Source organism: Cibotium barometz, chromosome 19 (genome assembly GCF_041138505.1).
Source record: "Cibotium barometz isolate CiBa-2024 chromosome 19, ASM4113850v1, whole genome shotgun sequence".
NCBI classification, from domain to species: domain Eukaryota; kingdom Viridiplantae; phylum Streptophyta; class Polypodiopsida; order Cyatheales; family Cibotiaceae; genus Cibotium; species Cibotium barometz.
This window is the reverse complement of record NC_141064.1, coordinates 18,379,296-18,406,843: the sequence shown is the minus strand read 5'-3', so window position 1 is coordinate 18,406,843 and position 27,548 is coordinate 18,379,296. Positions and strand designations below refer to the sequence as shown.

Sequence of the window (27,548 nt, the reverse complement as noted above, 5' to 3'; positions counted from 1 at the left end):
TATACTACAGAGATCATTTTATGCGTATCTCAGCGGATGGATTCATATAGAGACCTGGATACATGGATGTGTACATGCCTCACAGTGCCAGAGTGGCGATTGGCCAGCTCAGAGTGTCATCACACCAGCTTGAGATTGAGGCAGGTAGGGCAGCACGGATGTAACTCACAGCGCCGCCCGGGGGACTAGGGCCTTTGACACTTGTTGATACCATCAATGCATATTAAAACATTTAAACATGGCCACAGCCTTAACACATATCCATCATCACTTTGCATAAAACATAAAAGATGGACAAAACATCCACAAATGCTGAAAATGGAGCTTGCATGTTTGACACCGCATAGAGGCCGGAATGGGCCGACCCCTCCCCTTTGAGTATTTTATTACCCAAGGAGAATAATATCATGTACAAGCTTTGAGGGCCTTACTCTCCCCACAGAAGATGCCGGATTATCCATATACAAATGCCATAACACAGCCCAACACAAGTGGCAATTGAGCTGGAACATAGGCTGTAGAAATGCCGAGCCAACAATATAATCCATATACCTCCGTGTGGGTAATTATTCTTCCCCAAAAACCACGGGTCTTCATGCAATAGAGCTGGTACAGCAAGTACAACTCTCCATTCAGCCGGGACAGTAGGTACAATGGCTGGTACAGCCGGTACAGTGGCTGGTACAGCAAGTAGAGTGGTTGGTACAGCCGGTACGGTGGCTGGTACAGCAAGTACAAATGTTGGTACAGCATGTACAATGACTAGTACAGTAGGTACAAGGGCAGGTACAACAAGTACGATGGCTAGAAATCATAATAAATGATTAAATACCCTTGCCTTCAGTATTTCTTCGCAATGGAAGCCTCCAAAACAGTCCCCAATAGCCGGTATTCTTTATGGGCAGCCTTCAAGTGAGAGAGAAAGAGAGTAGCCATCATTAGGGCAGCCTGTAACGGTGGTAGAGGCTAGTGTGCAGCAAGAGAGCCTCAATTAATGAAGAGAGAGGGCTCCAATTTATAGATTTGGGCCTCCCATGAGCTAAAATGGCAAGAGAAGGCTACAATGACAAGTGGAGAGCCACACAATAGCTGAAGTGACAAGTGTGAGGCCACTTGTCTCACTTTGATCCATTTTCTAACAAGTGTCAGGCCACTTGTCTCACTTTGGTCCACTTTCTTGCCACATGTCGATGGGTCCTTCCATAATCTTTACCTCTAAAAATATCCCAACTAGTAGACATTCTGTCATAGGCTTTTTGCCAACTTTGGTATCTGCCCAATTCCAGATGTAATGACGCGAACAAAATTTCCATCGAAGTCGGGCCAAAAATAGCAACTCTCCTAAATTTTAGGAGTGCGGTTCTTTGTATTCTAGGATAATCCCCCATTCCCAAAGCTTGTACTTTCCAAATATTTAGACATCCTGGAGTCCACCAGACTCCTTTCATACTGGGAAATGTCCAGGTTGGTGACATCCTCCCCAGTTTCTTAAAAGTTGTCCGCAACTTTAAGCTTCAAGCCATATATTCAAGATATAATCATGTCCCATCAAGTGGGCGAGACGAGACAATCTCAAAAATCCAATATAAGTGAAGAATCCATGTCCCAAAGAAGTGGGTGAGACTAAATAAGTCTCCATAATACCAATATGAAAATCATGTCCCAAAATAAATGGGCGAGAATTCCATGGAAGATATGCTAGACACAGGCACAAGAGCCAATTGTGTCTCAATCACCAATATCAATGAGATAATCATATGCCAATGAAAATCACCAACCAGGTGCTAAGACACTTAAATAAGTGCCATGCACAAGAAACTAGTGCCTCGCACAGAAACATGTGCTATGCACACAAACTGGTGCCATTCAAGAGCACAAACCATGGTGACAGAAAGCTGGTTCTCCATAGTTCTGGCAATCCTTTCTCCCAATCGCAACAGTTCCCATGTTCTCCCATACAATCCCAACTCTGATCGACAAGCATGGTATGGAAACAATGAAACACTCACTCCACAATTGCAACACGAATCCACGTGTATGGTGGAGTGTTCATTGAATTGCCCTCTCACAATCCCAACATGAATCCACATGCATGGTGAGATGAACAATGAACCTCTTGGCCTCTGTATGGGGAGATAGTGATTCTAATATGGCATAAAGATAAATAAATAAATCCATGTCCCAAATAAATGAGCAGGACAAAACAGTCCCATAAGTCTAGATATCATAATCATGTCCCAAGTAAATGGGCGAGACAAAATAAGTCTCCTGCCAACAAGACATCGGTCCACATGACCCTTGGCATAGACATAAGTCCCGTGCCAACCAGGCGTCATGTCCACTTTACCACTTGCACTCTGTGTTGGTACTCTGACCACACACCTTGGATGAGAGGTGGGCTCAAGTAACAAGATAAAACAATCACTCGCAGGCATAGATAACCTGGTGTTCCATAAGCATTTCTGCGACACATAGTTTATAGGCATTTCGGCCACCAACTCACACTACCCTCTCAAGTGCCCATGTTTCCTTCCATCTGCTCTCTATTGTTCCACCCACACAGGGTAGAAACAATCTTCAAGAGAGCACATAGGACAAGAGAACACTACACACGGCATGTTGTGCTTGACACTACCCTCTGAAGTGCCCATGTTCCCTTCCATCTGCTCTCTGTTGTTCCACCCACACATGGTAGAAACAATCTTCAAGAGAGCACGTAGGATAAGAGAACACTACACAAGGTATGTGAACCATGAGTTCCATAAGTCCAATGCATCCCAAATAAAGGGAGCCAAAAAGAATAATCCATCTCAGTAAAAGAGAATCATAAACATAATCCATAAACGTGAGGATGGATCCAAATCCCTAGAAAAGAAGTCCAAGAATCCATAGACCTGTATACCATAACTCTTACCACATACTCCGTGCTAACCATACACCTTGGAGTAGAGGTGGACTTTATTCATAAAAGCATCATATCCATGAGATATCCAAAGATTTCTTCTCTATAAACTCGGACAGATTCGTCCATAGAAATTGCTTGTGAAGCCCAATATCTATATAAATCTCGTCCAAGAAAGAAATCTCCATAGATATAATCCATGCCAATAAAGGGAGCCATAAACAATGTTTCCCTGAAACCATCTCAAGGCAAACAACACCACCTTTCTCCTTGCATGGCTATACAAGGGTTAGTGAACATTAAAAATACTTCATAGTAAATAACAAAATCACCAACTTCGCAAACTCAAAGTATAGTTAGCTTTTCTTTGTCAGGTTGGTCATGAAGCCAAAAGAAATATCTCGTCACCATATCCTTAAGATATCCTGAGATATATCTCCATATAGCTTGCCCGTAAGCTTGATAATATAATCCACAATATCCATATGGAAAGAGTGCTAAACGTGTGCACATAAAGCCAACTCCATACTTCCAAGATAAATTTTGTGAATTCATAAATCCTTAGTGTCAAATCCCCACGGATCCCCTCGTGATCGATCTTGGTTCGAAACTCGAATCCTGCAAACAAATGAACAAACAAACAACAAGGGGGTGCAGGCCTGACTCACCTCCCAACCATGACAGCCGTGGGCAAGCCCACAGTCTTGGCTGTCCCCACCGAGCCACGAGCTGAGCTAACTAGGTTGACGTATCGACCAATCTCCTCCTCGCGACGTCCCATACCGCCACGAAACTGCCCTCGCGGGCCTCGAGATTGCTGTCGGCCTCGGCTATGTAAAGCAGGTGCACGTCTGCACTAGATCCAGGCTCCAAGACCACAGAGCTCTCACAAACTCGCGAGAATCTCTAAATCCCAATAACTAACCTTGGCCACCCTTTTATAGGCTCTTGGCCGGTCATCGTGCGTCCACACTTGGGCGCCCGCCCGTCCATACTTGGGTGCCCGTCCGTTAGTATTTCCCTAACTCAGCTCGTCAATCAACTTGCCTAGTTCCAAGCTTCCCCAAGCCTCGAAACTAGTCTTGCGTGCGTGTAGCACACGGTAGATACACACTGTGCACATGACATACTCCCCTTCCTCTAAGAGCTCACTCCTGAGCTCACTAAAAAGCCAGGGTAATCTCTCTGAAGAGTAGTCAATGTCTCCCATGTAGCGTCCTCCTCAACACGATCCTTCCACTTGATCTTGTATTCTGTGATAAGCGTATTACGCAATCTTCGTTCACGAAATCCAAGAATCTTTTCAGGTTCGTGCGGAACAAATGTCATGTCCTCGACATCTATAATCTCTTGAGGAGTAACTAACTGATCTGCTCCACCCAGTACTTCCTTAAGTGTACTGACATGAAATACATGATGAACTTTCATATGAGAAGGCAAATCCAATTCATATGCAACTGAACCAATCCGTCGTGTAACACGAAATGGTCCACAGTATCTAGGGGATAATTTCGGAGATCTACCTGTCCGTAAAGTCTCGGAATCTTTCGGAACTCGCAAATACACCATCGTTCCTTCAGAGAACTCTCTCGGTGAACGATGTCTATTAGAATAAAACCTGTCTCGGTCTTGAGCACTTCTAATAGATTCCTTTGCAACTTGTAACATTTCCTGCATATCTTGCAAAAAATTACGCGTTGCATCATGCTGAAGTCCTGAGAATCCTACTGTAACAGGTGATCTAGGTTGAAAACCATACATAAGCATGAAAGGACTAAATCTTGTACTCGTATGCTTAGTACTGTTATATGCAAATTCTAACATAGGAAGATAATCCTCCCATGAACTCTGTCTTTTGGATACATATGCTCGAAGCATATCCTCCAAAATTTGATTCACTCTTTTAGTCTGGCCATCAGATTGAGGATGATCAGAGGAACTCAAATTCAAAGTTGTTTCCAACTTCTCAAAAACAAGTTTCCAAAAATCACTCGTAAACTTAGAGTCCCTATCACTGACTATGTCCTGCGGTAACCCGTACAGTCTAAACAATTGCTCGATAAACTGCCGTGCTAATTGCGTAGCTGTAATAGTCTTCTGGGTTGGTGAAAATCTAGCCATTTTTGTCAAGCGATCTACCACAACCCAAATAGAATCGTGGCCTTGATGTGTTCTTGGCAATCCGGTAATAAAATCCATGGAAATACTTTTCCATTTATTACCTGGGATTTGCAAAGGATGCAACAACCCATCCTGTCTAAAGCGTTCAGCTTTATTTGCCTGACAAATTTGACACTTGAGAACATAATCTTTTACATACCCTTTCATCTTCGGCCAATAAAAAGTGTATTTCACTAATGATAGTGTCCTGTGTATCCCAGGGTGTCTAGCAGAAGGGGTGTCGTGACACTCCTTAAGAATCTTGGACCTAATGTCCGGGATCTGTGGTACACAAATTTTGCCATTACGGAATAGTAAACCATTCCGAATCATCCACTGGCCTCCTGCAGCCTGAATGGTAGACTGCTCAGTCATCGAGTCTTGGTCAATCAATGAGCTCCCGTCTTGGATCTTCTGCCAAAATGGACCAAAATAACTATCAGTCCTGCAAAGTCCTCTCAATGACTGAAATAAGTCAGTAGAAATCTCGGTGAACGACAAAGTATTCACCTCTCTAATCCGACTAAGCGCATCTGCAATACTATTCATGGACCCTTTCCGATAACGGATCTCAAAATCAAAATCTTGCATTAACTCTGCCCAAGAGCTTTCCTTCCTCTCAAATCATCTGCATCACACACATACTTGATTGATTGATGATCAATCAATACCACAAACTTGGAGCCATATTAATAATGTCTCCAAACCTTGAGAGTATGAATCACAGCATAAAGCTCCTTCTCAAGGGTTGGCCAACGAGATTGAGTGTTGTCTAGCTTTTTACTTTCAAAAGCAACCGGTCTACCATCTTGAAATAAAGCAGCCCCAATAGCATAGTCACTGGCATCAGTTTCAAGAACATAAGGCTGACTAGAATCAGGCAATGCTAAGATAGGTGCTTCCTTGACTTTATCTTTCTAAAGTCTGAAGGCCATATCCAAATCGTTATTCCAAGTCATAGGCTGATTTGACTTACGTCCACGACCTTTCAATAAGTCGGTCATCGGTAGTGTGAGCTGAGAGTACTCCCGTACAGATTTCCGAAGAAAAACTACAAAACCGAGAAAAGAACGAAGTTGTTTCACTGTTCGCGGTATAGGCCAGTCCAGAACCTTCTGAACTCGGTCATAGTCAATGCCCAATCCATCTCGACGAGTGATCTTGTGTCCCAAGTAAATGATGTCAGTCATAAAGAACTCACATTTACTTAACTTAGCATATAGTCGATTCTGTCTTAAAATAGATAAGACAATCGTGAGGTGTCTGACATGATCCTCAAGAGTACGACTATAAATCAAAATATCATCCAGGAACACCACCACAAATTTTCCCAAATGTTCACGAAAAAGATCGTTCATCATTTGCTGGAAAGTGGCTGGAGCATTGGTTAATCCAAAAGATAATACGAGAAACTCGTAATGGCCATACCTAGTCCGAAAGGCGGTTCTTTCGACATGCCTTTCATGAATACGTATCTGGTGATAGCCAGTACGTAAATCTATCTTCGTGAAATATTTCGCTCCTGCTAACCGGTCAATCAGGTCATCTGATCTAGAGAGAGGATAACGGTTCTTAATGGTCAGCTTGTTCAATCTCTTGTAATCTATACACATTCTCCAGGTGTTGTCCTTCTTTCTCCTAAGCAACACAGGTGCACCCCAAGGTGATTTACTTGGACGGATGTGGCTCATCCTCAAATAATCTTCGAGTTGTTTAGCCAACTCATCTTCCTCAGCTTGGCTCATCCTGTAAGGTGGAATACTAACAGGATGAGCACCAGGGATCAAGTCAATACGATGATCTACTGCCCGTTCAGGTGGTAAACCCGATGGCAGTTCCTTAGGAAATACATCTTGAAATGAATCAAGTATCTTCTGTAATTCTTTGCTTTCAAACACACTCAATTCATTTACATCCATGGAAGGGATGAGAAAAGAAGAAAGTGGAATCAATACACAATGGAAAGCGGTATACAAAGAAGAATCCATTATATTTCCAAAATCAATTGTATTTACAAGAGGTCCTTGAGAGGGATGAATACAATCACCTAAAATACTATACTTGGTGTCCCTATGCTGAAAAGAAAAAATGACTAGACCAATCTATCTGGACTTCAAGAGTCTTAAACCACTCAATCCCTAATAACAAGTCTACATTTTCCAAAATTGCATTCCAGAGTGTCTTTGTAGTCCTGAATTTGGATTGGAAGCATCTCCACCTTGCGATCCCAAACTTGCCTTCCCGCAAGTAGACGTACCTCATAGGTATGATCGCTGAGTGTCGTATCAAGACTCAATTTCTGCACAAGTTTGTAGTTAACAAAATTATGCGAACTGCCAGGGTCTAAAAGAATGTGAATTTTATGGCCATTCACTTCTCCATAAACTCGGAGAAGATCATGCAAGCCAAATACCTTAGAATTGAACAGACAATCAGAACAAGTACTAGGGCGAGAAAGTACAGTAATTGACTTACCTGTCAAATCTCCACGGATCCCCTCGTGATCGATCTTGGTTCGAAACTCGAATCCTGCAAACAAACGAACAAACAAACAACAAGGGGGTGCAGGCCTGACTCACCTCCCAACCATGACAGCCGTGGGCAAGCCCACAGTCTTGGCTGTTCCCACCGAGCCACGAGCTGAGCTAACTAGGTTGACGTACCGACCAATCTCCTTCTCACGACGTCCCATACCGCCACGAAACTGCCCTCGCGGGCCTCGGCTGCGTAAAGCAGGTGCACGTCTGCACTAGATCCAGGCTCCAAGACCATAGAGCTCTCACAAACTCGCGAGAATCTCTATATCCCAATAACTAACCTTCAAAACTAGTCTTGCGTGCGTGTAGCACACAGTAGATACACACTGTGCACATGACACTTAGACCAAGCTGTCTATTGCTCATGCTCTTGCTTCATAGGCTCTGAAGTGGCTGGCCATGCTTAATAGCAATGATGGTAAGTGTGGTCCCCACTTGAGATCTTCTCTCTTCCTTATTGATAGAAGGAAGCCTCCGCTTCCAAGAAAGCCTATGCTTTGATACCAATGTAACTCGCGGCGCCGCCCGGGGGACTAGGGCCTTTGACACACTTGTTGATACCATCAATGCATATTAAAACATTTAAACATGGCCAAAGCCTTAACACATATCCATCATCACTTTGTATAAAACATAAAAGATGGACAAAACATCCACAAATGCTGAAAATGGAGCTTGGAGTATTTTATTACCCAAGGAGAATAATATCATGTACAAGCTTTGAGGGCCTTACTCTCCCCACGGGAGATGCCGGATTATCCATATACAAATGCCATAACACAGCCCAACACAAGGCAACTGAGCCGGAACATAGGCTGTAGAAATTTCGAGCCAACAATATAATCCATATACCTCCGTGTGGGTACTGATTCTTTCCCAAAAACCACGGGTCTTCAAAGAGCTGGTACAGCAGCAAGTACAACTCTCCATTCAGCCGGTACAGTAGGTACAATGGTTGGTACAACGGGTACAGTGGTTGGTACAGCAAGTAGAGTGGTTGGTACAGCAAGTAGAGTGGCTGGTACAACAAGTACAAATGCTGGTACAGCATGTACAATGACTAGTACAATAGGTACAAGGGTAGGTACAACAAGTACAATGGCTAGAAATCATAATAAATGATTAAATACCTTTGCCTTTAGTATTTCTTCGCAATGGAAGCCTCCAAAATAGTCCCCAACAGCCGGTATTCTTCATGGGCGGCCTTCAAGTAAGAGAGAGAGAGAGTAGCCATCATTAGGGCAGCCTGTAACGGTGGTAGAGGCTAGTGTGCAGCAAGAGAGCCTCGATTAATGAAGAGAGAGGGCTCCAATTTATAGATTTGGGCCTCCCATGAGCTAAAATGGCAAGAGAAGGCTACAATGACAAGTGGAGAGCCACACAATAGCTGAAGTGACAAGTGTGAGGCCACTTGTCTCACTTTGATCCATTTTCTAACAAGTGTCAAGCCACTTGTGTCACTTTGGTCCACTTTCTTGCCACATGTCCCAATCTAAAAGATGGGTCCTTCCATAATCTTTACCTCTAAAAATATCCCAACTAGGAGACATTCTGTCATAGGCACTTTGCCAACTCTTGGTATCTGCTCAATTCCAAATGTAATGACCCCAACAGAATTTCCATCGAAGTCGGGCCAAAAATAGCAACTCTCCTAAATTTTAGGAGTGCGGTCCTTTGTATTCTAGGATAATCTCCCATTCCCAAAGCTTGTACTTTCTAAATATTTAGACATCTTGGAGTCCACCAGACCCCTTTCATACTGGGAAATGTCCAGGCTGGTGACAATGTATCCCCAGAGCAGAGAGGATATGTAGACTATGCCAGGAGGAGGTTGAGAGAGAGTGAGGAACATTATGTATGCAGATGCAGAGCATATAGTTTCATTAGAGAGAGATACACCACTATCTTGAGTGGACATCCCTCACTCCGCCAGATCATGGAGTCTACAGACCAGCGCAGATTTGGCCCGTTCTTGCTAGAGACAGAGCGCAACAGGGAGACACTGATACGGACTCATACCACAGGGAGAGGTGGGCGACGGCTCCAGCTCACTGATTTCTTCCAGAGATCTATCCCAATGCCTACCCTGACACAGGAGGGGGTTACACTTCAGCGCGCTGCGGACCTCTGAGCCAGACGGAGACCAAGAGCACTAGGCTACCAGACTCCTAGACTACATCAGAGGGAGATCACAGAGATACGGGCTCGACATCATCACCATATCCAGGAGCGGCTAGCTCACTTACACTCACACCCGGAGATCATGCTCCGAGGTATTTTTGCCTCGCCATCGCCTATGTATCACATATTACACCCCCATTATGGTATTGGTTGGAGCTAGACAGATCTGCATTGCATTCTTGTATACCCTATGCATATAGGTTGCATACTGAGCCTCTAGCAGTAGTGCTCCACTCACACCCCCCCATTAGCTCAATACTTTCATAGTTTATTTCATGTTCATTTTGTCCTTTTTTTTCTTGACATCCAGAAGACATTGACAGTTGTACATTGATTTGTCTCATAGGTCGAGTTCGGCCTCTAGTAGACGTTAATACAGCTTTCTTTCTTTCTTCTCTCTCTCTCTCTCTCTCTCTCTCTCCCCCCCCCCTCCCGCACCCTCTTTGCGTTCGTTAGACTACCCCCCTTTGGCCCTTTCCCCTCTTCCTGGGAAATGAGAAAAGGCCATGGAAACGGATGGGGTCTTGAAACGGAGAAACACGTTTCTAGGGACTGAAACGGCCGTTTCCTATGACTATGGATGGGAGGCTTTGATTGTGCTCACCCAGGTTGCTTCTGTGCTTAGGCGGGCTATGTGCTGGGCACTGCAAGAGTTGGCTCTACTCTTGTAGATCTGGACACTCTTGGGCTGGATTTGTGTTGGAGAAGGCTGATCATTGCTTTGTAGTTCAATATCTAAGAGATGATGATTGAGGGGAGTGGAGGGTCCAATTTAAAGGTAAACCTCCTGATTTTCCAAGACGAGTAGATCATGAGAAGTCGAGCTGCATTTATTAACATAACCAAGAGGACAATAGATGGGTTCAAACTTCAGCTAGCACTTACCACCCAACCGCGGGCTTCAAACCGAATACAACGGGAAGCAACCCTTAGGCTAGAGACCACACAATCCTGGCCTAGTTCTCACCCTCAAGACATGCACTCCCAGTCCTAACAATTGTCACTAGTGCGTGTCACCATTGAGCTATCTAATGGTCCTCTTTTATCTTCTTGTGTGAGCTTTGGGCTCTGGATGAGCATACTCCGTAGTGGTGCTCCATCGCTAGGACTGGCACGGCGTGATTCGTAGTGCCAGGGACGGGTGGATTGCACACGGTGTATGTTTCTGGATTACCACCGCTGGCACGGCGTGATTCGTAGTGCCAGGGGACGGGTGGATTGTACACTGTGTGTGTACCTGGAATTGATTTTCCGGTGGGCCTGTTTGTGCCCGGAAATGTCAAGTATTGTGCAAGTACATGAACGGAGATTATCCTTTAACAATGTTGCATTGTGCACTCATGTTTGCCTGCCTTTGAAATGTTTTCGCGTGAACTGGTTTCGTTTGCATGCTTGACATGTGTGTCTAGCTCAGGGGTCGGGGACGCCCTCCCGTGAGCCGTGGAATGCCTTGTCTTCTGACAGGTTTTGTGGCGTGTGAACAGGTGGGAAATCCTTATTTTAATAAGAGTTTTAAGTTATAAGCCTTATAACTTACAGGTTTCATACTTCATTAAAAGTAGGTGGACACTTTATAAGTGTGGGCACCCTTTTTTGGCCTGGGCACCCTTTTATAGCATGTGGGGTGGGGGTTGGCCACCTACCCCACCTACCACACCCAATCCTTTGCATGGGAAGAAGGCGCCTCACTTCCAGCCCTCTCCCTTGCATTTTGAAGGAGAAAAACACAACTGCTTGCTGGGATTTAGAGAAAACAGGCTGTACTGCAGCTGGAGCACTCAATATTCTCATGAAACAGGTCGTACAGCTCCTATTCCAACCATTGTTTGAGGACTGAACCACACAGCAGGTACAGCAGGTATATCTTCCTCATTTCTTGCTGATTCTGGTCGTACAGTAGGTACAGCAGGTACAATATCATCATTACCTGTTGATTCTGGCCGTACAGCATCCTTGGAACCCTTTTCCCATGGACTAAATGGTACAGCTTCTCTCTTTTCACTTCCACACGTGGATTCAGGTCTGGACAGCACTCTTTTTCTCTCACGTGTGTACTCAAAACAGTTAGCAGGAGCCCTCTTCACTCCCACGTGTGATTCAGGTCAGACCAGTGGGGTTATCCGCGTGGATTTAGGTCATACGCATTCCCTACAAGTGGCCCTGGTTGTTTCACTCTTCCTACTGGCTGTACGGTGGCTCCAGAAGATTTTCATCGCGAAGAATGAGGAATTCTCCTACTCTCCTATGTCTGGACTCCTCTTCCATTCACCGAGTCAACTCCGTGAGGGTGCCCCATCGCTAGGACTGGCACGGCGTGATCCGTAGCGCCAGGGAACGGGTGGATTGCACGCGGAGTGTGACTCTGGAAGGTGCTATGGACGGGGCAGCCCTTGGTGACTGCAGACTCGGCATCAACAAACATATTTGGGTTTGATACTTTGTTTTTTCATTGTGCATTGCTTATTGGAAATCTGGCCTTGGGCCCGTGTACTTGTAACAAATTCTCCCAAGTAATAATATCAATCCTTGGGGGGGGGCCGGCCGTTCCGGCCTCAGTGTGGTGTCATCTATCTATGCTCAGAGTTGTTAATTACTTTTTTATTGCTATTTTGTCTAGTGCTATTGTCTTTTAAGAGTGTATATTAAAGTGCTAATTGGAGAAGTGAGTCCAGGAAGGGGTGACCCCTGCTTGGGTCTCGTTTCAGTGGTATCAGAGCACGGATCTTCCTTTTTCTACATTGGGAGACGATCCAAAGGCTTCCTGACCACTCTCCATTAGTGACTTTACTCTTATTATGGCTAGCCAAGCAAGTAGCAAGGAAGTGCCAAATTCAAAGGGGCACTCCAGTGGAACACAAGCAAGTGGACGGATGCCTTATGCCCGTGATCATGTATGGTTGGGACAGCCGTCCCGTGGCAAGGAGAAAATGCAGGAGCAAGAGCAAGAGCCAAGTGCAATGAATGCTGAAATTCAGCGTATGCGAGAGCTTCTCCATGCCAGGGAGATGGAATTGGCCAGCCTACGTGAGGACCCACACATTCAACAAGTGCTAGATGCAAAGAAAAAGGAGGCAACCGTCTTTCAAGACTTTGAAGCTTTGGCTCGTGGATCAGGGCTGAAACCTCGTGAGCTAGCTCTTTCATTCTTAGTGGACAAGGGTGATGTATTGCAGGGCCAGGATGGGGAGCTTGTTATAAAGAGATCTCCATTGGTGGACATGCCTGGGATAGCCTCTCCAAAGCTGAAATCTGCTGTCCACAAAGAGGAGCCTTCCATTACATCCCGACGTGATTCTACCTTACATGGGAGGCATAGCCATGCCTATGAAGGTAACATTACTTCTAGAGATGATCGTTACAAGCCTCATTCTTCATCTTTGCAGGTTTCTCATGGGCTTAGAGAGCACCGACATCCCCGTACTACTACTTTACCTGTTGAACTCTCCCGTGAAGAGCCATTTCTTCATGCTCCCATCTCCACACCCTCTCCGGATCATGCTTATGCTGCAAGAGATAGTGGTGGGGCTACACACATGCATGCAGGTACAGCACATGGTTCACGTCCACCTATGCCACCTATGTATGCAGGAGCATCTATGGATGCCAGGGCTGATCCACATGAACGTGGAATCAAGAGGAAGCATGGGGATTATGAGCATCATGTTCATAAGCAAAAGGAATTCAAAGCCGGGGACAAATCCGTCAAGTTCGAGACATATCATGGTGAGTTTGATGCTTCCAAGGCTATGTCATTTGTTTCCCAGTTTGACATTGCTTTTAGTGATGAGGATTTTTCAGAAAAGTCCAAGGTGAGGCATGCCAGCATGTTCTTGAAGGGCACGGCCGCTCATTGGTGGCTTGTAGAAAAGCTCTCAGGCACTCCCGTGGACACTTGGGCTGAATTCAAAACTAGATTCTATGTCCAATTCTTACCTCCAAATGCCAAGAAGAACATCCGCAAGAAGTGGGACTGGGTTAAGCAGAATGAAGGTGAGTCAGTTCATGCTTATGTAACCAAGTTTTGGAAAACACTCCTGGAAGTTTCCCCTATTATGCAGGTAAATGACGAGGAACGCAAGAGAAAGTTTGAATCAGGACTCCAACCGGTTTACCAATCGGGCTTGGAGTTGTACCCAAACCACACTCTACAACAGCTCATTTCAGCTGCTTTGGCCACCGAGCAATTGGAGCAAAAGCTGAAGCAAAACTATAGAGATGGACATGCTCAAAAGGGGAAGGACAAGGCTGTCCCAAATCTGCAAAAGGTTGGACAGCCACCTAAAAGGGACTCCAATGAAGTTAAGGGAGCTCCAAAAGCTGAAAGTACCTCAGAGAAGAAGCGTCCCAACAAAAGGCCTAACTATGGACTTACTCCGGAACAAAGGGTGCAATATATACGTGACGGTAAGTGCTTTTCTTGTGGTAGTAAAGATCACATGGTCCGGCAATGCCCAAAGAAAGCAGGCAAAGAGGATGCAAAGGAAACCAAGGTTAATGTGCATATGGTGCCCGATGTACAAGGGGGGGCATACCATGATGCTTTGGATAGGATGGTATGCAAGGCATGGGGACAGCTCAAAGATCAACCCGCATTATTTATGTTTGATGATTGTGCCACGGACAACTTCATATCATTGGAAATGGCTACAGCATTGGGCATTAGTGTGGGTGACATGGGACCGGAGATTGAGGCCGGAAGTGCATTTGTTGGCAAGAAAGTCAAGGTCACACCTCTTATTGGCAAGCTTCGCATGCATATTCAGGGATATTTGGACCATGAGAACTTCCTCATTGCACCATTAAATGGGTGTGATGTATTGCTTGGAAAGCCTTGGCACTTCCGTCTTGATCCTCGCAAGGCTTACAAGACCAACCGGATCACATTTATGCATAGGGGCAAAGAGCATGTTATTGATGCCGGTGTGGAAGGGAATTCTATCCCTATTGTATCCCACATACAAATAAATAAAGCCATGAGAAAGGGTCTTTGCTCGTACATGATTTTTGTTCGTGATAGAGTAGACCATGTTGATCATTCTCTTGATTCTCTCACATGTGATAGGCTGGAATTTTTGAAACAATATGAGGATTGCTTTACAGATTCACTTCCAGGGGAGCTACCACCACCACGGCCGGAGGATCATCGTATAGACCTTGTGCCTGGCAGTTCTCCACCAAATAGGCCGGCATACCGTGTGAGTGCTTCACAGCAGGAGGAGATCATGAAGCAAGTCAATGAGCTCATGCAAAAAGGTTTGATCCGCCCTAGCTCTTCACCGTATTGCTCTCCCGTACTTCTAGTGCAGAAGAAGGATCTCTCTTATCGTATGTGTGTGGATTATCGGGCTCTAAATAAGCTAACCATCAAGAATAGGTTTCCTATTCCTCGCATTGATGATATTTTGGATAGATTGGATGACTCGGCATATTTCAACCAGATTGATTTGAAGAGTGGATATCATCAAGTACGGGTAGTACCACAGGATGTGCATAAGACCGCTTTCAGGACAGCATTTGGTTTGTATGAGTATCTTGTTATGCCTTTCGGTCTTACAAATGCTCCTGCCACTTTTAACCGTATGATGGACAGGATTTTTAGAGATCATCGATCTTTCACTGGAGTTTTCTTCGATGACATCTTGGTTTATTCCAAGAGTGAAGAAGCGCACAGAAAGCATTTAGCCATAGTCTTTGAAGAACTCCGAAAGCATAGACTTCACATCAATGCTAAGAAGAGTGAGTTCTTCCTCTCCGAAATTCATTATCTTGGGCATATTGTTTCTCAAGATGGCATACGAATGGATCCCGCCAAGATTGAGGCTATCAAGAATTGGCCTGAACTCAAGTCAGTGCATGAGGTTCGTAGTTTTCTTGGGTTATGCTCATACTATAGACGGTTCATATGGCATTTTGCTTTGATTGCTGCCCCTCTTCATCAGTTGACAAAGAAGAAAGTCCCCTTTCAGTGGACTTCATTGGAAAGCAAAGCTTTCTATTCACTAAAGGATGCAATCATATCTGGGCCCGTGTTGATCATTCCTGACTTGCACAAGCCATTCTTTGTGGAATGTGATGCATGTGGAGATTGTTTAGGTGCTGTCCTAAACCAGGAAGGACACCCCGTGGCATTTGAGAGCCGCCGTTTGCGTGATACGGAGCTTTCTTTGGGGATCTATGAGAAGGAGCTATTGGCAGTGGTTCATGCATTGACCATATGGAAGCACTATCTCCTGGGTGCAGAGTTTATGGTGAAGACCGACAACCAAAGCTTACGGTATTTTCTCACACAAACTAAGCTCTCAGAGAAGCATATGCGGATGGCAAATTTCCTCTCTATGTTTCATTTTCAGATTGTGCATACACCGGGAAAGAAGAATGTGGTGGCCGATGCATTGTCTCGAAGGCCGTATATAGCTTCTATCTCTATTGCCTCTCATGGAGACTTGTCGTCTATGCAAAATAAGTACCATAAAGATGCTGATTTTTCAGATTTATGGGCTGATTTGGTGGCTGGTCATACTCATGCATCATATGTGATCAAAGATGGGTATCTCCTTAAAGATAATTGCCTTTGTGTGCTCACAAATTTGAGGCAAAAAGTGTTGGAAGAATGCCATGCTCCACCGTATGCAGGACATAGAGGTATTCTACCTACTACTCATATGGTTGAACGCTACTTCTTTTGGCCAGGGATGAGGAAGGACATTGAGGCTTATGTACGTGCTTGCCTCACTTGCCAAAAGGTCAAGTTTGATCGTCAGAAGTCTCCTGGATTGCTTCTACCATTGCCTATTCCATGGGAGAGTATAGCTATGGTTTTCATCATGGATTTGCCTCGCACTCAGCAAGGTAATGATGCTATATGGACTATCGTTGACCGGTTTAGCAAGCAAGCTCATTTCTTGCCGGTCAAGAAAACGATCAAGGCAGATCATATGGCAAAAGTTTTCTTATCACAGGTATTCAAGCATCATGGTATGCCTAAATCTATTGTGGGTGACCGTGATCCTCGAACTACCAGTCTCTTCTGGAGAGCACTTTTTGACAATATGGGCACAAAGCTGAATTTTTCATCCGCTTTTCATCCTCAAACCGATGGTCAAAGTGAAGCAGCAAATTCAGCCGTATTGGACCTTCTCAAATGCTATGTGGCTGATCAAAAGACTTTGTGGGAAAAGTATTTGCCACTTGTGGAGTTTGCATACAATAACACGGTGCATGCTTCTACTGGGAAGGCTCCCTTTGAGATAGTTTATGGCAAAGTGGTATTGCCTCCCATCCTACGTACTAAGGATGAGATTTTTGCTGCTGATGACTTTGTCAGGGACTTGGATGTTGCCTTTGCACAGGTTCGGACAGCCATAGCCCGTTCTCAAGAGAAGCATAAGAAGGCTGCAGACAAGCATAGAAAGCATTTGGATGTCAAGGTAAATGATTGGGTATTGCTGAAATTCGAAAAAGCTAGACTCCGTAAGAGATCTGGTAAGGAGGGGATGTTTCCCAAGCTCTCATCCAGGTATTATGGGCCTTTCAAGGTCATTGAGCAGATCAATGAAGTTGCTTTTCGTTTAGCATTGCCATCCCATTGGAAGATACATAATGCTTTCCATGTTAGCCTCTTACGAAAGTATGTGGGTCCGGAACCTATCATTGAGGATCCACCAAAAGTGGATGAGTTGGAAGAGATTTTGCAACCGGAGCAGATTGTGTTCCATAAAGAGCGTAAGCTATCTGCAGGCAAGCTTGTGAGACGCTATTTGGTGAAGTTCAAGAACTATCTCCCCATTGATGCTAAGTGGGTTGATGAGGACTACTTCAAAGATTATCCGCAGCTTCTCCATGACTATTTGGAAGCTTTTCAGTTGCGGACAACTGTTTAGAAGACGGGGAGATGTCACCATTGAGCTATCTAATGGTCCTCTTATCTTCTTGTGTGAGCTTTGGGCTCTGGATGAGCATACTCCGTAGTGGTGCTCCATCGCTAGGACTGGCACGGCGTGATTCGTAGTGCCAGGGACGGGTGGATTGCACACGGTGTATGTTTCTGGATTACCACCGCTAGGACTGGCACGGCGTGATTCGTAGTGCCAGGGACGGGTGGATTGTACACTGTGTGTGTACCTGGAATTGATTTTCCGGTGGGCCTGTTTGTGCCCGGAAATGTCAAGTATTGTGCAAGTACATGAACGGAGATTATCCTTTAACAATGTTGCATTGTGCACTCATGTTTGCCTGCCTTTGAAATGTTTTCGCGTGAACTGGTTTCGTTTGCATGCCTGACATGTGTGTCTAGCTCAGGGGTCGGGGACGCCCTCCCGTGAGCCGTGGAATGCCTTGTCTTCTGACAGGTTTTGTGGCATGTGAACAGGTGGGAAATCCTTATTTTAATAAGAGTTTTAAGTTATAAGCCTTATAACTTACAGGTTTCATACTTCATTAAAAGTAGGTGGACACTTTATAAGTGTGGGCACCCTTTTTTGGCCTGGGCACCCTTTTATAGCATGTGGGGTGGGGGTTGGCCACCTACCCCACCTACCACACCCAATCCTTTGCATGGGAAGAAGGCGCCTCACTTCCACCCCTCTCCCTTGCATTTTGAAGGAGAAAAACACAACTGCTTGCTGGGATTTAGAGAAAACAGGCTGTACTGCAGCTGGAGCACTCAATATTCTCATGAAACAGGTCGTACAGCTCCTATTCCAACCATTGTTTGAGGACTGAACCACACAGCAGGTACAGCAGGTATATCATCCTCATTTCTTGCTGATTCTGGTCGTACAGTAGGTACAGCAGGTACAGCAGGTATAATATCATCATTACCTGTTGATTCTGGCCGCACAGCACCCTTGGAACCCTTTTCCCATGGACTGAATGGTACAGCTTCTCTCTTTTCACTTCCACACGTGGATTCAGGTCTGGACAGCACTCTTTTTCTCTCACGTGTGTACTCAAAACAGTTAGCAGGAGCCCTCTTCACTCCCACGTGTGATTCAGGTCAGACCAGTGGGGTTATCCGCGTGGATTTAGGTCATACGCATTCCCTACAAGTGGCCCTGGTTGTTTCACTCTTCCTACTGGCTGTACGGTGGCTCCAGAAGATTTTCATCGCGAAGAATGAGGAATTCTCCTGCTCTCCTATGTCTGGACTCCTCTTCCATTCACCGAGTCAACTCCGTGAGGGTGCCCCATCGCTAGGACTGGCACGGCGTGATCCGTAGCGCCAGGGACGGGTGGATTGCACGCGGAGTGTGACTCTGGAAGGTGCTATGGACGGGGCAGCCCTTGGTAACTGCAGACTCGGCATCAACAAACATATTTGGGTTTGATACTTTGTTTTTTCATTGTGCATTGCTTATTGGAAATCTGGCCTTGGGCCCGTGTACTTGTAACAAATTCTCCCAAGTAATAATATCAATCCTTGGGGGGGGGCCGGCCGTTCCGGCCTCAGTGTGGTGTCATCTATCTATGCTCAGAGTTGTTAATTACTTTTTTATTGCTATTTTGTCTTGTGCTATTGTCTTTTAAGAGTGTATATTAAAGTGCTAATTGGAGAAGTGAGTCCAGGAAGGGGTGACCCCTGCTTGGGTCTCGTTTCAGTGCGACTAGCTAGTGCTAAGTGGGGTAAGTAGTAACCAGAGATGACCCTTGAGAGGTCCCCTCCCAAGGTCTGAGTCCCATGGAAGAACTCCCGCAACAATGAGCCACAACCCCAACTATAAAGTGCATAATCTAGTTCACACAAAGTAAACTGTTTGGCCTCATGCTAGTCTTGTTATGTTTGTTGGAGAATGCACAGGCGGAAGCATAAACAAGACGAGAGAGAGCAGAGAGAGCTTGTGGACAAGATCACCCTTTATATCAGCTTGAAGCTTTACCAGGGTCACCGCGAAACGCGTTTTACATCCCCTGAAACGCGAAACGCGAAAGGTTGGTGAAATCTTTCATGCATGGAGTGAAACGTAGAACGTTTCAGGGTAGGCAGGTTTTTTTTTTTGAGACTTCTATTAAGTATGAGAAAAACATACAAAAATCACAGCTATAAGCCCATCTTGTCAACATTCAGAAATGGGCATTCAATTCAATGTGTCGAAATTTCAGAAATGGGCATTCAATTCGATGTCCAAATTTGGGGGTTTTGTCTAATTTGGGACAAAATCTCCTAATTGGTTGCCCAATTTGAGCAAATTTCAATTTGGATTCCCAAATTGGTTGCCCAATTCTTCCACTAATTCGAGGGTTTGGGCAAAACCCCTAAATTCAGGTTTGATTCCGGTTTGGGCAAAACCCCCAAATTGGTTGTCCAATTCTTCCACCAATTTTAGGGTTATGATTGATTGATTATTGAATTGTTGGTGTGCACTGCGTATACTTTCAGCTCTTTGGCACCATGTCCAACCTTCAAATTTTATGTATATAATCGTTTCGGTCCATCGTTTCACTGGTCACCTTCTGGTGGTGAAACGTTTCATTCCAAAATGAATCGTTTCAGCAGTGAAACGTTTCGCGGTGACCTTGAGCTTTACAATGGCAATAGGCCAACAAGAGATGTTGAACTTGTGCAAGGGAAGTGGATGAAATAGCGAATAAAGAGGGAACTCCTTACATAGTTTATGTGTGAGCTGGCCGACTGCTCACAAGACAAATAAATAGGAGAAAATGCATAAAATATCCAATAATAGGTACAATCCCAAAACACTGAGATGCATAAATTCTAACACCTTCCTGTGCAGCTCATAGTGTGCAAGAGTTGGAATAAGGATAAGTCGATGAAGATGCAACCATGGATCCTCCAGCACGGTGAATACTGGAATCACCTCGGAGAGAGCACCCACCAACCTGTTTCTTCGAAACAAAATGCTACCATGAACAGCAAGGAACTTTGCTTGGCCACGAATTCCCACACAAGTGTGCAATGAACTCCAAGAATAGATGATGAGTTGTTGGACACACCGCTCCCATAATCCCCAACAGTGGACGGAAAACACATCACGTCCTAAAAGTCTCGAACAATGAACTCGGAACAGATCCAGTTCATAATCTCTGCTATACAAAAGATAACCATGTCTTGCAAGATGTCTAATGCTTGGAACTCCGAATCACGGTCCCCATGCACCAATAAGTGGAGCTGTAATCAGCCCCCTCTCCCGCACATAAGTCTCCTCTGGCTAGAAGCACATGGGGGGAAACTCCATGTGTACTAGAGAAGTATACCATTTGGGACCTCCTGAGCCGGAAGCGCCCTGGGAGCCCTAGAAGTGATACTAGAATCTTCACTATCTTGTGTCGTGTCTTTGCCTTTTCTCTGAGATGAAGTCATGTCCTTGGTCTTGTCCTTCTTCTTGGACAAACAATCCTTGGACAGATGTCCTCTTTTCCCGCAAGAGAAACAGCGACTCCTACCTTTCTTCTGAATTGAGGAAAGTCCCTACTCAGAACTGTTGACTGACACCATCAACTTACCTTGTGAAACGAGAACAGACTCCTCTTCCAAAAGTAGGGAGCTAAGATCATCAAAATCCAACTGAGTGGATGTGACTTGGCACCGCAAAGATTGAGAAATCACATCATAGTCCGGGGGAAGCTTGGTGAGGATAAGTGCAGCCAGCTGAGAAGAGGACAAAGCAACACCCATAGCCAATAACTGGTCATGGATAACCTTGGCCTTCACGAGGAACGACTGCATGGAACTGCCTTTAGGGAATAACAAACTGTAGAGCTATCCTTGCAAGGTAACTGCCCTCATCGACGAATCTCGAGCAAAGAGATCCTCCAATTTAGACCATACCTGATGAGCATTGGTGAGAGTTTGCACTGCCGGTGAGACCTCCTCTGTGATGGTCCGCACAAGCACAGAATGCGCCTTCAAGTCTCAGTTCTCCCAGTCTTGTAATTCTGCAGCAAATTCATCCTCCTGATCTTGTGTCCACCTCCTAGAGTTTTGAGGATGCTCGGGCTTCCTCTCAATGCCCTGAACAATATCCCACAAACCCTTGTGGATGAACCAGATCCATGACAAGGTGCCACCACACCCTATATATGGCTCTTCGACTTCCCATGCTGTTGCATATGGGATAATCCACCACAACTTCTAGTCATGCGATAACCCGAGAGTAGCTATGAGAATTGCCGCCTCCAACACCCTCCTTCAATTTGAGCACCTCTATCAAATAGAGGTTAGGATCGCCGAGGACCATAGGCCATACTCTGATACCATGTTGGAGAATGCACAGGCGGAAGCATAAACAAGACAAGAGAGAGAGTAGAGAGAGCTTGTGGACAAAATCACGTTTTATATTAGCTTGAAGCTTTACAATGGCAATAGGCCAGCAAGAGATGTTGAACTTGTGCAAGGGAAGTGGATGAAACAGCGAATAAAGGGGGAACTCCTTATATAGTCCATGTGTGAGCTCGATTGCTCACAAGACAAATAAATAGGAGAAAATGCATAAAATATCAAATAATAGGTACAGCCCCAAAACACTGAGATGCATAAATTCTAACAATGTTCAGATACTGGATATAACATTCTCCCCTCCTAACACTGGATATAACATTCTCCTCTCCTAACAAGAGGAAGACGGGGAGACAATCTGGAAATAAGTTCGGGAGTGAAGCAACATTCTCTTGAGTGTTGTCTTCATCTGCAAGATGTCTCCATTTGATCAACACTCATAAACAGACCTGTTTCTAAGGGTTCGTTCCCTACAATCAACAACAGCAACCAGCTTATGGAGAACATATACGGAGATAGTTAGATATCAAGCTGTCTCTTGCACCCATTACCTCTTTCAGTCTACTGGCATGAAAGGCAGGATGCACACGTACTCTATTTGGAAGACACAATCTTATTGATCTTTTTCAAGATAAATAAGGTATAGAATACATTGGAGACTACTTTAAGTTTTTTTGGTTCTCATCACGTGAGAATTTTTAATTGGCCTTCTTCCAGGACTCTTAACTGCTTTTTGTCAGCATAGAATTGTGCTCTATCAGGTGCATTGTGTTTGGGGTTTAGATCAAGAGATCAGTTTGAGTATCATTTTGTACTTGAGGAACATTCAGTTGTAACCTTTTCTTGTACATAAATATACAGGAGGAGTTAGGTGTATATTGTGTTTGTGCTAGCGTTGTTGTGTTCGGTGGCACTTCTCTATTCTCTCTTTTCCTTTTTCTCCAAGACCTCTTGCACATAGTACAAGTACACCACATACGCTCTTTGGGGGCGATTGGAATTCCGGACATGTGATTCAGAGAGGATGCAGCAGCTCCAGGCAGTCTGCTTTTGCACTTGGAGCCGGGGGGCCTTCTCACTGAGGGGCCAGCTGCATCACTTCAAACTTGGCATTACAGCACCATTTTGGCTTCTCCCTCCTCCTCTCCAATGTAGCCTTCCTCAGAGAACGACCAGCCATGGAGACAGGGCCCCCCTACCCCCCCCTCCTCCTTTTTCTACTTTGCACATTTTACCTCCTTGGAGGGTCGTGAGCAAACATTCTAATGAATAGATCTTTTCTTGGGAAAAGCAACCCCCTCCCTCAGGGCCTGTTCTGCATTTTGTACTTTCGAACTGTAACCAGGATGTGTCTTAGCTTGGACTTTGTCTTCTCTTCCTTGTAAAAAGAAGGGAACTGTTGAACACTGCCTTTTACCTTCTTTGCACTTGGCATCTCACAAAATGGAGCAGGTAAACACTGATTCTTGCCTTACTTGCACTTGGCACCTCACATAGGGGAGCAGGTAAACACTGATCCTTACCTTCTTAGCACTTTGCACCAAACAGAATTGCAGGGTTTTCTTATGACCACATTTATTTTTGCAGGGAATTGAGGCTGTAAGAGTACTAGAAGCAGAGGGTATCCAGACACATGTTACCTTAGTGTACAGGTACCTGAAAGTTTGATTTTGGCATATATTTTTTACGGCTAAACATGTGAAGAATGTTGCTTAAATATTTAATCATGCAAGAAATGCATGTCGTAATGTGATCTTTACTTAGGAGATCTGCAAGTAAAGATCACATAACCTCATGGTTAGTTATTCATATTATTTCAAGTTTCAAGATTCTAGTCGAATTTCTGAGCAAACTCTGACTACACTCTTGGTTATGTATCACAGCTTTTCTCAGGCTGCAGCAGCTTCTCAGGCTGGTGCTTCTGTAATCCAAATTTTCATTGGGCGATTGCGGGTGAGCCTCATTTGTAAGAGAAACACTGTAACTTCAATATCCAGATGAAGTTAGGCTTGATGGTGTGGTGCAGGACTGGGCCAGAAATAATTCTGGTGATATGGAGATTGAGGCAGCTATAAAAAATGGAGAGGACCCTGGCATTGCTCTGGTAAATGGATGCCACACACACAATTCAAGCATCAAACTTTTTAGCTAATGATTGATTCATTTTTTGTCATAAGAAGAAGAAAAAATAAAAAATATATGTTTCCCTTTTTTTTTGGGGTGCGTTGGCATAAGAGGTGTATGTTGGGCAGCTCTAGAGTATTAGATAGGGGCAAATTCACGTCAGGGACTGGTGTGGTCAGGTCCAGGTTATGACACCTACATCTGCAATTCCACTTAAGTTTAGCCTTTTGAAACGCTGGCACTGGAAGGATCATCCATCACATACCAAAATTCGGGGTAAGAGCATGAATATGCATTGTGAGGCACAAGAAATGGAATAAATGGGGTGACTATTTCATTAAAGGGAACCTTGCAAATACATGATTTTGGGACTAGCAACTTAAAGTCACAGATGCATATTATGTAGACTGGTGCAGACTAGGCCAGGGAAGGATGGCTACCTGCTAGAGTTGTCCATTCCAACAGGAAGATTTGAATGCTAAGTGGCACCTCTTTTAGCTGGCTAGGCTATTGAAAGTAGGAGGAGGAAGAGGGAGGAGGAGCCAAGCCTCATCTTGCATGATTAAAGATAGGAATTAAGTCACAGATGCATATTATGTAGACTGGTGCAGACTAGGCCAGGGAAGGATGGCTACCTGCTAGAGTTGTCCATTCCAACAGGAAGATTTGAATGCTAAGTGGCACCTCTTTTAGCTGGCTAGGCTATTGAAAGTAGGAGGAGGAAGAGGGAGGAGGAGCCAAGCCTCATCTTGCATGATTAAAGATAGGAATTGGTCTTCCAAAAGATTTTCTAATGGGAGCCGATGGGGTCAAATCAATGCTTTGTAACCAACGTTGATGCAGAACTAACATCATAACTTGTCAAAAGCTCCAGTGAGACCATTGGCAGGCCTTATTAAGGTTCTATTCTTGCTTGGCTCTCTTGGTCTTTTGCTCCGTTCTTTAGTGTATTTTTTAGAATTTGTGTCCATGGTCAAACAAGGTAGGAGTACTCTCAATGATTGCTTTGTGTCAAGTGGTGACTGAAGTCCATCAAATTTATCGCTAAGACTGGATTTTAATCAGGTGAGGAAGGCATACAACTACATTCACAAACATGGATTAAAGACAAAGCTAATGGCTGCTGCAGTTCGAAATAAGCAAGATCTCTTCAGCATTCTTGGGTGGGTAACATCTGAATCTGAGTGAGTCATTTTTTAATTTCTACGTTCCGAAAAGCCTTCCTATCATCCTAGCATGAGCATTTAAGAGTGGATATGAGACCAACTTTCGAAAGGCAAGCTTATGTTCAATAACAAAGGACAACGCTTGGCTTTCTTTGGAAGAGTTACCTATTGTGTCTCTCAAGGGCAAAGCATTATTTTCTTTGGAAGACACAAAGCTGACAATGCTTTCATGAGCATTTGTCTTACTCCTGCTACAGCACACCGACTTAATCTGCTTGCATTGGCATTGTATAAGTGCTATGTTTGAGACTATGCTTCTTGATTTACAGTCTAGCGATTAAGGCTGTCTATCTTACGAGCATTCGAAAGAATCCCCGAAATATCTCTGAACAATGCATAGTACGCTGAAACATGTCTTTCTAATCCTTGTTTTTTCTTTGTTTTGTATGTGGAATTTGTGTGGAATTCATAGTATAAGGGTAAGCTTTTGTTGTCTTCCCTTGCTATACATCTGTGTGGTGCTCCATTGAAGCAAGCTTTTAGAGGCTGTGGCGAGGACACTCATGATGTTGGACAATTTGCAAAGAGCAGACTGTCCAATACCATCATGATGGCATAGTGAAGCTAACCTATGCGACATAGAGGAGTAGGTTTACTGTTTTCAGGAACCTCTAAGCAGGGGTTCCCTTTGCAATGGCTATAAGAATTAATGCTCTCAGAGTTACAGATGACTGGCCATTTGATGTGAGGATGACTGGCCATTGTTTCTCATGCACGCAGTCTACATTGTTTAGTCTTGATGCAGACCTTTTCGGTTATCTTGGGAATGCAGTTTTTGATGCATTGAGCTTTCATATCGCCCGCATGAGTAATTTCAACAGAAATTCTCTGTAGAAATGGCAAGGTACTTAAACTTTCTTGACCTAAGAGAATGCAGTGACATCCACAAACATGTTGCGCAAGTGTTTTTAATGCCTTGTGAGATCTAGAGCCATGCTCAGGTTTCTTTTTATGATGCCAAGCTAGTTATTTGGACCGGCTGTGAATTTTTCTTTGCCCTTTAGCTTCTATTGCATGTAAGCATAAGGGTTTTTTAACAGTAATTGGCTCCTCCGCATGGTGCTTGCTGTCGTTTGTCATTGCCATGTTCATGGTTAAGATGATCTTTGCCAGGGATCAAGGTCACAAACATAGAGTGCTGTAATCCTTACCTGTAATGTGCCTCTAATATGAGGTCCTGTTTGAGTTTTGCAGCATTGATTATGTGATTGTACCAGTTAAGATTCTGCAATCGCTTCAAGAATCCAAAGCTTTGGTGGATGACAAGTACTCTTTTGTTAGACGACTAAACCCTGCTGAAGCTGACACATTTAGCTTCACTCCCAAGGAGGTATTGGATGCACAGATTGATGTCTTGTTCTACATATGGTTCTCAGAGTTCTCTGAAATGTGGTACTATGGAAGTCCTAATTTAGAATTATAAACATATTGCAGCTTGTGAATTGGGATCAAAAGACGTTTGCAGAGGGTTTGGGTCCTGCAGCAGAGGAGCTGTTAGCTGGAGGGTTGGAAGGGTATGTAAGTAATACAAAGCGCCTTGAGGACTACTTTGCAAAGATCTGGCCTCCTCCAAATGTTTGAGGTTGTTCCCAAGCAATTAGAGTCCAGTCCTGTGTTACACCAACACCTTACTAAACCACAGACTTAACTCAGGCCAATATGACAGTTTTCATAGCATTTTTGGCGTTTGTAGGTTCACTGCTGTAAGCCCTCCTGTATTCAAGGCGATGACTGATGTTTACATTTGATGCTTCATGGATCATCACAATAGTCTCTCTCTCTCTCTCTCTCTCTCTCTCTCTCTCTCTCTTTTCATGGATCGGTATTGGCTGAGGCGGGCATTACCATTAGTTGACCATGGCTACCTTACCTTGTATACACAGGGTCATATGTTGATATCACATGTATATGTACTAGTGATAGTTGCTTTTTGATTTTCTTTCCATGGCTCTGTATATCCATGGTATTATTGTCACTCATGGTCTTAGACCTTGGGGTCTTCTGTAGACGTTAATCTCTCTCTCTCTCTCTCTCTCTCTCTCTCATGCTCTCATGCACACATGCACGCGCATGGGTACACACACACACACAGCCTCTCATGCATGTAATTCTGCAGCTGAACAAATTGTTTGTCAGTAACCAAGAAAGTCCTAGAAGGTAGTAGAGATAAGGTCTATATTGAAAGA

The 27,548-nt window shown here is 44.4% G+C and overlaps 1 protein-coding gene across 3 annotated transcripts in view; it reads left to right on the top strand.

Moving 5' to 3' along the window:
* Nucleotides 1–27,337, top strand: part of LOC147628296 (Aldolase superfamily protein) — a 39,060-nt gene extending 11,723 nt beyond the window's left edge. For 2 of the 3 annotated variants that reach the window (XM_086813392.1, XM_086813393.1), the window contains 6 exons: nt 23,600–23,664; nt 23,896–23,965; nt 24,039–24,116; nt 25,202–25,299; nt 26,557–26,692; nt 26,797–27,337. In XM_086813392.1, the coding sequence (XP_086669518.1) occupies nt 23,600–23,664; nt 23,896–23,965; nt 24,039–24,116; nt 25,202–25,299; nt 26,557–26,692; nt 26,797–26,943 (594 nt within the window). In that variant the 3' untranslated portion in view covers nt 26,944–27,337. The remainder of the gene's footprint in view (nt 1–23,599; nt 23,665–23,895; nt 23,966–24,038; nt 24,117–25,201; nt 25,300–26,556; nt 26,693–26,796) is intronic. The other variant, XM_086813394.1, reaches the window with a different exon arrangement.
* The last annotated feature ends 211 nt before the right edge of the window (nt 27,338–27,548 follow it).